General features: G+C 47.3%; 1 protein-coding gene across 5 annotated transcripts in view; it reads right to left on the bottom strand.

Moving 5' to 3' along the window:
- Window positions 1–9,632: 9,632 nt before the first annotated feature.
- Window positions 9,633–12,598, bottom strand: part of WDR37 (WD repeat domain 37) — a 52,487-nt gene continuing 49,521 nt past the window's right edge. For all 5 annotated transcript variants that reach the window (XM_074325057.1, XM_074325054.1, XM_074325058.1 and 2 more), the window contains exon 14: window positions 9,633–12,409. In XM_074325057.1, coding sequence (XP_074181158.1) covers window positions 12,278–12,409 — 132 coding nt within the window. In that variant the 3' untranslated portion in view covers window positions 9,633–12,277. The remainder of the gene's footprint in view (window positions 12,410–12,598) is intronic.

Below are 12,598 nucleotides of genomic sequence, written 5' to 3' on the forward strand. Positions count from 1 at the left end.
CCAGCTGACATGGCCCTGAAACCCTGGCAGTCAAGTAACACCTCTGCAGTCTCTCCAGGTCTCAGGCCCATGAAAGCGACCATCAGTTCCCGTTTGTGTGAAGCACCTCACGGCCCCACTGGAGCACTGACCAGGCTCCTTGACCTGCAGTTAATAATGGGCCCTGGAGACAGCCGCCCAGGCGCAGGGGGGTAGACCCAAGGACCCGCAGGACAAACCCAGGAGCAAGGACCACAGTCAGCAAGAGTGACTGGTCCTGTCTGAGCAGCGCAGTACGTCCCTGCTCCACACATAGGCTTTGACAAAAGAGATGCCCATTTTGGTCACCTGGAATGGCACACTTAAGAATAAGTAAGTGGTACTGTACTCGCCAACATTAAATGCCCACTGGTGGTGAGGGGTGTGTGGGCTGACCCCGTTCACAGCATGGGCCTCTCCCCACCCCCAAACACGTGGCAGACGCATGTTCTCCCTTAGAACACCCCGTGCAGTCCCCAAGGAGACCAGACTCCTAGGAGTCCCACCGGCTTCGTGCCTCATGCTCTGACAGCGCCTGGCGCTCCATGCGCTCAGTGCAGCAGGCTGCGTGCTCCTGTCTGCTCAGGCTGTTCGTCCACACTGTGTGAGTTAGGGCGCTCTGGACACAGGGCCAGCAGGCGTACGTGCGGGACTGAGAGGCTGATTTCAAGGAAGCAGCTCACGAGACTGAATGGACGTCCCCACCGGGCGGCTCCAAGCACTAGGCTGGTGACCTACTTAGTGTGCAGAGAAAGTCAGCTCCGGGGGAGAATGCGAGGTCTGACAATTAAGTTCACAATTGTTGCAATGATGTTGTAACCCTTTTTGATATCAGAGGGATTATTCATCATGAATTTGTACCAACTGGACAAACAGGTAACCAAGTTTACTATTTGGACGTGCTGAAAAGGCTGCGTGAAAAAGTTAGACGACCTTAACTTTTCACCAACAATTCATGGCTCTTGCATCACGACAATGCACCAGCTCACGCGGCACTGTCTGTGAGGGAGGTTTTAGCCAGTAAACAAATAACTGTATTGGAACAGTGATCCACTCACCTGATCTGGCCCCCAATGACTTCTTTCTTTACCCAAAGATAAAGGAAATATTGAAAGGAAGACATTTTTATGACATTCAGGACATCAAGTGTAATAGGACAACAGTTCTGATGGCCATTCCAGAAAAAGAGTTCCAAAATGGCTTTGAAGGATGGACCAGGTGCTGGAGTCAGTGCATAGCTTCCCAAGGGGAGGACTTCGAAGGTGACCGTAGTGATATTCAGCAGTGAGGTATGTGGCACTTTTTCTAGGATGAGTTCACAAACTTAATTGTCAGGACTCATATACACAGACTGATCAGCAATGACAAATGGCTCACCTGGTGGCCAAGGGCCTAGCAGGAGAAAGGTTGGAAGTTCAGGGGCAAGGATGTCTGGCAAAGGCCAGTGGCTGGGCTTACAGGAGGGGACACAAGTGTAGCCATCTTGGTATCACAGGTTGATGACCCCAGAGAGCATCCACTACAGATGACAACTCGGCCAACCTCTGTCCTCTGACACCCAGCCAGCACAATGGGCTCCTGGATAAAGTGGCCATGGTGGCAGAGACGGAGGCTATGCGTGGATACCCAGATGGGTCCCCCATCAAGGCGGGTCCAGCTAATGCTAAGATCGGATGACCTCACCTGCCAGCAGAAGAGATCGATGCTCTTCCCCTGATGCTGGGCCTTCCCAGCTGGTGCGGCTCCCAGAGGAGACCAGCCCGGGTCCTTCTTCCCCAGAAAGGATGACCATCCATCCTGATGGAATTAATCTGTCTTTCCTGCCTCCGATGACTTAGCCAAAGCTCCATCCAGGCACAAAGTGTCTGATCTAACACTGTGGGGCCACCTCAGACAAGGGACCCTGTGAGATCAAAGGCGGTATGACAGTGACCCATGAACCACCAGTGCCGCACACGTCAGACCATACAGACAGGGTGAGGAAAAGGGCTCTCAGAGAAGCAGCGGAGGCACCGCCTGGGTGTGGCCCCACAGGTTGGGGTGCCATTATTCTGGATGTAGCCTGTACTATAAACCAACAGCCACCACACAGTGTGTCCCCATTGGGTAGAAAATGTGGTGGGAGGAGTGGACCCACTCCCATAATCCCATTACACGCTTAGAGAACTTGTACTTCCCAACCTGTAGTTGGGGGGACGCTTCGGCTAGGGGACACAGTGAGAGCCGCACTGTTGTTAAAGCAACTGTCACAGTCAGAGGGATTATTCTGACTGTGGCTGGGCTGACCAGGGCTCCTCAGACCAGCGGGAGCAGGGAGCCATGGTGTGGGCAAGGGACCTGATCAGCATGAAGTAGGTGACGGGGCAGGAAGGGGGTTTGCCGCTCAGGTGCCCATGGGCATCTCGGTGACCCCATGCCCACCTTTACCAGAACGGACAAGACAGAGAGCACAGCCTGATAACAGGCAGACCCACAGGCAGATGAGCTCTGCGTCACTCACCCGGCAAGTGCGCCTGGTGCCAACAGGTAGTGACCCAGTTCATACACCAGCAACACAGGCACCCTGTTAGTCAAGGGGGAGGGGACTGTAGGGGTGATGGAGGAGGGTGGTCGTCACTGCAGGACCTGTGTCCAGCGTCATGTCAGTCCTTCATCCCAGTGACCCTGGTCTCCTGTAGGGGACAGGTGGGACCTCAGCAAAATGAACTGCAGCTGCTGTTTGTACTAAAACACCTCCCACTGATGCTCTGGGCTGAGAATGACACTTTGCTGCTCGTGACAGCACAGAACGGGGGACAGTCTGACTGCCACACGATACCACGGGGCTCGATGGGTGTCCCCTCGGGGCACCGTGGCTGGGATGAGCCTTCCCAGCACTTCACAGGTGGAAGAAGCTGACTGTGAACATTTCTCATGGAGCCCTCCCCACCACATGAGGACTTTGAAGGGGCCGCACCCCCAAATCAGTGTATAGGGGCAGAGCCAAGGTTGTTAATGAGACATCACAGCTCCAGGCGGAGGTGATGCCGTTACCTTGGCTGGGACATCTGATTTTAACCTCCTTTTCTTTCTGGCTTGAGTTTCTCCTTGAAGGGAGGCAGCCCAGCTCCTTCCATGTGACACTACACAGCCCTGGCCTGCCAGACGTCACACGTCTTCACATAAACACCAGACTGAAGGCAGAATCGGCCATTCTGCATGAAGGAATACTCTGCATCTCAAAGAAAAAGGTACCATGAATCCTGCAAGCTGACTGAAAATAAAGGCCACGTGCGGACCACACACCTCTGGAGGCGTCCCAGCCACCTGCCCCAACCATAAGGAGAGGAAATCTCCGAGATGGAGGCCGAGATCTGCCTGCCTCACACTGCGTGAGCTCCGAGCAGACTCCCACCACAGCAGCACCCCAGGTGCTTGCTCAGCTGGCTTTTTGGTGAGGGGAGTCTGTTTTCACACAGACCAGAGCGTCACAGAGACCTGTGTCCACTGCATGGTCTTGAGGCACCTTACTGCCGTTGGAGTCTGATTCTTCCTCTTTTAAAAACAAAATAATACCTGAAGAATTATTATGAGGATTCAATGAGATAACTTGTACAGAGAAGAGTGAACACTCCGTAAACGGTGACAATGACAGCTGTTGGCATCGACAGAGACTTGGCTCCTGTTACTGTCCAACTTGGAGATGACGCTTTCCCACCATGCCTGGGATTTCAGCTGGTCACTGAGGGATACTCGGAGTAACCACTCTTCCCAAGCCCTGCTATAAAGTCACCACCCTCAGTCCGTAGATACAGTAAGAAAGATGTACCATGATCTCGGGTCCCAAGGAATTGACGGATTGGTTGGTGAAACAGAACGTAAAAACATGGAGAAATGAAATAATGACAACAGTGAGAGTTGTCATAGCAGGACATGATGAGTAGATGACAGTGTTTTTAATTAAAGCAAGGGACAGGACAGAGTGACCAGGCAAATTGCATGCGGGAGGGCAGTGAATGATGGTGGCATTTGAATCAACTGGGAGGAAAGAAAGGGCACCTGGTGGGGGCACATGAGCCGTATTAAGTCAGAGGTCAGAGTCACAGTGAGTGGGGACCTTAAATGAGGAGAGGTAAGGAGGTACGACCACAGCCTCTTCATAGACAGAAAAAGGGAAATACAAGTGGCCTCGCCTCAAAGAGAGACGTCTGCAGTTCTGGGTTTATAAATACGTGTGGCCTTAGGTATGAAACTTCCCATCAGACGAACTACAGCAAGAGGCAGCTCCTGTGGAAAGTGTGCAGAGATTGAACAAAACCATGGGACCCCTCAAGGACCCAGACCTGATATATTCATTCGACCTCCCTGATTGGGAGAACCTGTTACTGACATTATGGCAGCGGTTTGGAGGGAGTGTCAGTACTGTTACTACAGATGCTACAGGTATCAAATGATGATGAGGGAAAAATATGAACAGCTTTATGCCAATAAGTTCAACCACTCAGATGACATGATCACGTTCTTAAGAAACATAAACCACCAAAGCTTACTCAAGTTAAAAATGCTGGTTTTAGGGCCGGCCCGGTGGCTCAGGCGGTTAGAGCTCCATGCTCCTAACACCGAAGGCTGCCGGTTCAATTCCCACATGGGCCAGTGGGCTCTCAACCACAAGGCTGCTGGTTCGATTCCTTGACTCCCACAAGGGATGGTGGGCTGCGCTCCCTGCAACTAACAACGGCAACTGGACCTGGAGCCAAACTACGCCCTCCACAACTATGATTGGAAGGACAACAACTTGACTTGGAAAAAAATCCTGGAAGTACACACTGTTCCCCAATAAAGTCCTGTTCCCCTTCCCCAACAAAATTTAAAAAACAAACAACAAAAAAAGCTGGTTTTCCCCAAAACACAGTGTGAGAATAAAAATTATTCTGATATGTGGCCACTGCTGAACACAGTTTTTGGATTGTCTCCTGGATCTGAAATTATCTTCAGTCCCAGTTTCTGAGCAATGTAAGAAAACTACTTTTACTGTTTTATGACTGCACCTGGTAAATGAAATCCTTATTACATTTCCCACTTTCCAGCGAGGATTTCCAAAGCATATTTGAAAGCAACCCAATTTTGACACAGTGTAACACATGCCGTTTTACAATTTCCTTAGTGACTATTTTTTTTCAAAAACACGATCTTGGAACAAAATTGGCTTTGTGTTTCCTCCTATGGAATGGACGCACCGAGTGGAAATCAGACGTTTTAGAATAATAAAACTACATAGTTGTGAGCTGAAAAAGAACCTATATCTGAAGGGAATAAAATATGGTTATGCACTGATAAGCCTGAAACAGATGCAGTCAAAAATACTGCTATAACCCCCCCATTTTACCACATTCACTTTATCCACCTGTGGAATAACAGGCATGTTTTCTTTAGAATTGTTTCTATTATCTTAATGATGTGCTATTAGATGCTTTAAAGGAATATTTGTGAAGATAATTAAGATGTATGAACACTGGAGCAGACACTCATGTGCCTACCATTCAAAGAAGGACCGGACATTGCTGATTCTGGGCCCACTGGGCCCACCCTCTGCCTCCCTCCCCACCCCCACTCCTAGCCCAGAGAACACCAAGCTGAATTTCGGGTTTTCACCCCCGACCCAAAACACTTGACCATAATTACACGTGCAGTTTGGGCTTGCCATGCTTTATAAAAACGGTTCCACCCTGTGCATAGTCTCCGTGGCTTGTGTTCTCATGCAACCTGTCCCCAAGATCAACACTTTCACATAGTTGTGTGTGGCTCGTTCATTTTTACTACTATATAATGTGTTGTGTAGCTGCGCCATGATTTATTTAGCAGTCCCTGTCGATGTGGTTGGGTTGTTTCCAGTTTGGTGGCACGACTTTGCACATATTCACTAGTACACGTGTGCAAAAGGATCCTCGGGACAGTGGCTCTCACACTGGACAGCAGAATCAGATGCGGGAGCTTGTCCACAGTGCAGCGTCTTGCGTGCTAAGAGACGCTGGGTCAGCAGCTCTGGGGTTGTACCAGAAACCTTCATTTTCAGACACGCAAGGTCTGCAGGCATCACGCTTTAATAGACTATGTTCTGGTTTATACCCAGCAGTAGCAGGGGCAGGAAGCACACACACGTCCACTTACAGGACAGCGCCTTCCAACTGGCTGCATTGCTTTACACCCAAGCCAACAGTACAGACAAACGTTCCAACAGTCCACATGCTTGGCAGTTTTCCCAATCTGATGGCCTGAATTTTCAATTTTTTGATTTTTGTATTCATTTATTGGCTGTTCAGTTTTCTCTTTTGTGACATACCTATTTGTGTCTGCTGTCCAATTTCTGACTCTCCTAGAGACAGACAGAATCTTGTTTTGTTGACTCTCCTGAATATGAATCTTTTGTGGGTTACATATGTTACAACTACAATTTGTGGTTTAAGATTTTACCGTAAGGTGTCCTAAATTCCTCTTTTCATATGCTTGAATATACCAATCTTTTCTAGTATGGTTAATGCATTTTTGGAAAGTTGTTTAACTCAAAATCATAAAAATGTTATCACTTTTAAAGAAGTATTTTTTCCTTTAATATATAATGTAGAATTGACTTTGAGTGTGAGGTAGGGATCCAAGTTCATTATTTTTTTCCACACGGGCAACCAGTAACACTAGAACCAGTGATTAAACCACTTTTTTCAGTGATCTCTTATTATATGAGCTGAAAGTTTTCTAGTCTTCACATTTGCAAAAATCGACTTGGCTTTCTGTCCCTTTGGTCACCTCTCCCGTCCCGATGCCAACTCCACACTTCATGGACCTCAGCCTTCCCAGGTTTAAGGTAAATATTTTTCTTCTTTTCCTTTTCCTTCTCCTGCTTTCTCTTCTTGGGCATCTTATTAAAGCTGGCCTTTGCTCTTTCAAATAAAGTTAGTAATCAAAGTGTCAAATCCCTCAAAAAACTCTGGGACAATCTGCATTGGAATTGCACTCAATCTACTTGCCCACGTGGGAGAGCTGACATTTTTAGAATGTTGACCCTTCCTGTTAATAAACCTGATGGTCTCTCATTCATTCTTTTTTAATGTCTCTGTGGAAGTGTTAAAATATTCTCACGGATGATGTTAAACCTCTTTTCTTTTGGTCAGATTTGCCCTACCAGGTACCTTATGTGTGTGACTAAAGAGGGAAACTTTTCAGATATTGGGTGATGTGCTTTGATGGTTCTGAAGTTTTTTTAAAAAACTGTAAAAACTAAACCATCACTTCTGCCCGTTATTTACATTTCCCATCCCCCTTTCAGTAACCACTTTTACTCATTTCTTTTGTACCTTTCCAAGGTGGTTTTCTTCTTTGTGGTCACCCTGACACTTTTTTATTTACATATACATATCTATATGTGTGTACATATGTGTATATATGTATGTATATATATATACATATATACACACTTACAGATATGTATATGTATATTTAATAACATAAACAAGGACAATAATTAATCAATATTCTACTCCCCAAGCTAAACAAAAATAGAATTTAAATCACCAACTCCAATCAGACATGATTTTACATGGATGTCTGCTGGGACATTTGTCCAATTTGAAAGCAGCCCCTCACGACTTTCTCCTTGCAGTGTCTCAGGAAGCCCGGTCTGGGAAGGCGTACCGGTGAAAACCGTCCCCTCGCCATCTGCATTTCACACTCATTCTTGACAGGCAGCTTTGCTGAGCATCCAAATCTAGTTCTTTTCTCTCAACACATCTGCATTATTTTTCACTTAGACGAAGCAACAGGAGCTACTTTCTCAGTTCTAGTTCCAAAATTCTGTGGGGAGCGTCCTGATGGCCCGATTTGGGTTGGATGGAGCATGAACTGACCACTCGCTCAGAACCCATGAGTGTCAGGGGCAGGTAGCACCCAGAGAGTGAAAGGAAGTGTTTATAACGTGGTGACAGAATGCCAGCAACCCAGGTAGTGCGTACATTTAGCTAAGGTAACTTAGACCTAATGTCCACATTGCGATTAGAATTTCCTAACACATCCCGTCACCACTTTCTTCAGGGAAAAATCCTTTTCATACATTCTATGTTGTGCTTGAAACATCCTCTGCGTAACTAAGGAACGCCTGGTCACAACCACTTGCTGGCAATGACAGCATTTTCCATAAATGCACCTGAATCGGGGAATCAACAATCCTCCCTTCCAGCCAGAGCTGCCTGGCCTCCTTCCAACCCAGACCTCAGATCCATGCCCTTCCCCCACCTGCACGACTCCTCGGGTCCCCCTAGTGCGTCCCCACAAGGCAGCCAGTGCACAGGGGACACACTGGCACTCCCCAAGGTTGCTGTGTGACGAGACGTATGTTCCCACCCCACCTCACCCGGATCCTCTCCTCACACTGGCTCAGCCCCACTATGTGGAGTCTCCCACCACTGCTCGTCCCTCCGTCTCACGACACCTCGCCAACATTCAGGCTCAAGATTATAGCTCATCTGCTTAGAGACGCCTCCTGGACCCCACTGTCTAAAACAGCGCCCTGTTGCTCTCTCCTCCAACCACACGTCACACAGGGACACAGACTCAAGAGCTCCAAAGATCTGCTTGATCTCTTCATTTTGACCAGAAGGTGCTTCAAGATGTTTTGATAAAATTTTAAATTACGCACTTTTATCTGGTTTCATTTTCAGCGTTTCCTGCCATAATACGGACTATACAGGTTGCACGTAACAACTGAGTGTTCCCAATTTTTGGAGTAAGTGTTTTACCTTCTAATTTATTAAGGGGGAAAAATCTATGCATAGTAAGGGGGACACATCTTAGTGGCATTTTGATGACGTCACAGAAATACAAGTCTTGCCTTCTTGATTCTTTATGCTAATATGCGAATGTTTATTTTTTGTGTTTTGTGAACTTTTAAATGTAACAAGAAGGTGTAACTATGAAAGTAAGACAATAATCACTTGTTTTTGAAGAGTAAGGTGGAGGGCTAAGTAAGCGGTGGAGAATTTCCACCCTCTGGGGACTGGATGCCCCCAGTGCCTGAGCAATGCAGGCAGAGCCTTAGCAGCCTGAAAGGGGCTGTGGGCAGGGGTGGCACGTAGCATTGACAACTGCTGAGAGCCCTGCCGCCCACAAAATACTTTACGCACGGGGGTGAGGACAAAGGGGACCAGCAGCAGCTGACCCTGATTTGCACTGTCCCACAGAAAATGAGGTCGACTTGCTGTTAACTGCAATTTTTTAAACTTTCAAAGAAGCTTAACTGTGATGAGAACCATACAAGCATCTTACAAGACTCTGAGAAACTCTGAGAAAACCTGCATTATGTCAAATTGTTAACTCCAGAAAATTTTGGGGTGAGGATGCAGGAATGGAGAAGCACATTTCGTACCACTTAATACTGGCATAATGAACAGACCAGAAATATAACATGGATCTTTCAAGTCTACAATTAAAATTTTTCAAGTGGGCAGTACTGTAATTAGAAATTGGTTCAATTTCTACATCATTATGATGTTCAGTAGCTATTAACAAAGTTGCACGAACGGAAAACATGAAAAAAAGAAATAAAATAAAAAAAGACTCCTAATAACATAGGACTTTACAACAGTAACTATGGAACATGGATTTTTAATGAATTTCATATTACAATGAAGACACTGAACACTTAAAAACAATTACATTGATACAATAAAAACACTTGCTTCTACACACTTACAAATGCATACTTTTCCCCCAAAGAAACTTTTTTCACAGATTTAAGCAACAAATAATTTACATAGGATTCTTCAGATTTCAAAATATGCACAGAATTTTTGAGTCTACAGAAACTGATGTTGAGAAAGTGTTGCTCTGTCCAACATGTTTTGGGTTAAATTCTTATCGGTACACATTCCTCAGTAACCACACATTCTCCTTCCATCAGTAAATGAAATTCTGGACATGTCGGCTTATAGGACAAAACCACTCCCATTTCCAAACACTAATTTACATGAACTCACATGGCTGATCACATGACCATTTCAGCCAGCACATGCACGCACGCACACACACACACTCGTGCACACATGCACTCGTGCACCCACACACTCATGCACACACGCACACTCGTGCACACACTAACCCGTCCCCTTCACGGCTCCTGACATCACCGGCACTGAGGCCAGAGCAGCTGGATGGACCCCGTCAGAGGACACGCGGCAGCAGCAGGGGCGTGTCCTGCCCCTGGGGACCCGCTGGAGCACCATTAGGCCTCGCACCCTCACGTGAGGCCTCACACTCTCACGTACACGAGGAGGGCGGCCCCGCCCCTCAGCGACAAGGGGAACGGCTGCCAGCTGTGAAGGGCGCTGGTCTGCACAGAACTAAATAGCTATCACGAAGATATCTAAAAGCTTCCAATGATTTTTCACCTGGCAGAGGTCTGCTTCTTAAGTTTGTTTTAGCTGCTTGTATACATTCTCCAAAGCTCTAACGATGATTCTGAGACAGCGGCTGTTCACATTAAAATGCAAAAGGAACCCGAGTGGGCTGTGCAGCTCATCGCTGAGAAGTGGTCGTGCTCATGCCTTTGGGGTGTGGAGGGCAGGGCACACGCGCATCAGACATCTGGCCGCGGGGCCACAGTAACAGCCTGACTATAATCTGTGTGCTCAGGGCAAATGTCACACTTTAAAACTACAACCAATTCTTGGGCTTTAAAAGTAAAGTCGCTCTAAGACATGTCCTGGATGTCCCTTGGTTAGCAACCTCAACTCTGGGCCATGTCAGTACTGGTTTCCTGGGCCTCTTCCCTCCCGGGCTGTGTGATTATTTCGGGACCACCCATGACACAGGGCTGAAGTGCCACAGACCAGCTGCCGCAGGACCTGAGTGAAGGGGCCTGGGGCACTCCAGCCCCGTCGCTACAAAACGGAGACATGGGCAGGGGCTCACCCAAGGCCGTTTGCAAAGTGACCCACTTGTGCCTCTCCAAGGGAGAGTGTCCAAGGGGACACGTTCAAAGGATTAAAAGTATGAGGGGCAGTACGCTGAGATGGCTATAAAAACTGAAACTCAACAGGAACAAGAAGTCACAAGTATCAGATTCAGTAGCTGCTGAGAAGGCAACACTGACGGACCCACCTAGCAGTGGGAGGATTGGCACTGAGAGGTGTCAAGGGCATCTTGTCACCTGGGAACTACCGTTCTGGCTGCCGCCTTGTCAGCCAGTGGAAGCGCCTTCCGTCCTCAGGATACATTGGCTGACTGTCTTGCTTGCTTTGTGAACTGAACTCGGTATTCCAGCTAAGAGCCAAAGTACTTAACTGGGCAACACTGAGCTCCCACGTTTCCCACACGTTTGTTTTTGAGGTAGTACTCATTTATTTGCATTGTTGGCTCCCAGATACCAACAAGGAAGTGAACCCATGTAGAAATAGGCAAACCAAAGGTGTAGAAAATAAATAAGGTTTTGTTTTCAGGTAGCAGGGAATCTTAAAAAGGTCAAGTCACATTCAATGGATAAGTCATTTGAAACTTCTAGACTGTTTATAACCATAGCTATAAACTAAAGTGCTCTAAATTTTGCTTAAGATCTGAAATCGGTGATTAGAATCATTGTATTTTAAAATTTGCTAATATTAGACCTCAGGAGATTGAAATGATTTTCTATAAAAAGAGCAAAAACTTTTGCTTTTCAAAAGAAACTCTCTGTTGCAAACTCAACATTCTATGCTATTTTTTTATATTCTAAGTTCCAGGTTAATTTCACAGACCTGTAACAGAACAGAGAGGAAGCTGAATTACTACACAACAGCACATGCTACAACTTCACACGGAGTAAACGTGGGATTTTTTTTATCATTCCTGCCATTTGTTAGCCAACGCAAACGCAGCTCTGCCATCTTCCCAGATGAGGGAAATACGTAGGATTGTTCCAGAAATGCCAGACGACTCCTGCTCAGCGTGAGCACACAAGCTCACGCTGGACTCACAGTGTGATGCCTGCCTCCTGTCCCCTGGCCAATGCCAGCAAATCACCGCGACACGCTGTAGGGAGAGACTTCATTCCCACTGGACAGAGGATTCCAGCACAAAGGACAGAATAAAACACAGGAACACAGTTCTATACACTTCATGCAAGCTGGGTACATTGTGAAACAGACACATACAAAGCCCCTTCTCAGGTCCAGCTCGCACAAAACGGCTGGTCGGTCTGCGCAAAGCCTGCCCCAGTCACAGGTCCACGGCAAACCACCAGTAAGGGGCGCCAGCCACCTTACTTCTCCTGTAACAGCGCAGGGATGTTGATGCTCCAGCCAATGGCTTGCCTGTCAAAGCCGCAGGTGAAAAGATTGCACACGGGGTGGTCCTCGCTCCATGCCGAGCAGCACACCATTCTTCGGTGGCCCTAGTGCCAATCACACAAACCAGAATTAGTGCATTATTCCAGAAGCATAAGACGTATAGAACCTCAGCCACGTTAACAGCTACACCACTCAAAGTGACCGAATAGAGAGAAACAAACGAACATGTGGGATCAGTCAACGTGAGCCCAAAATACTGAGCGTGGTGATGGGCTCTGGGCGGTGTGCCAGTG

Source organism: Rhinolophus sinicus, linkage group LG02, assembly GCF_036562045.2.
Source record: "Rhinolophus sinicus isolate RSC01 linkage group LG02, ASM3656204v1, whole genome shotgun sequence".
In the NCBI taxonomy this organism is placed as follows: domain Eukaryota; kingdom Metazoa; phylum Chordata; class Mammalia; order Chiroptera; family Rhinolophidae; genus Rhinolophus; species Rhinolophus sinicus.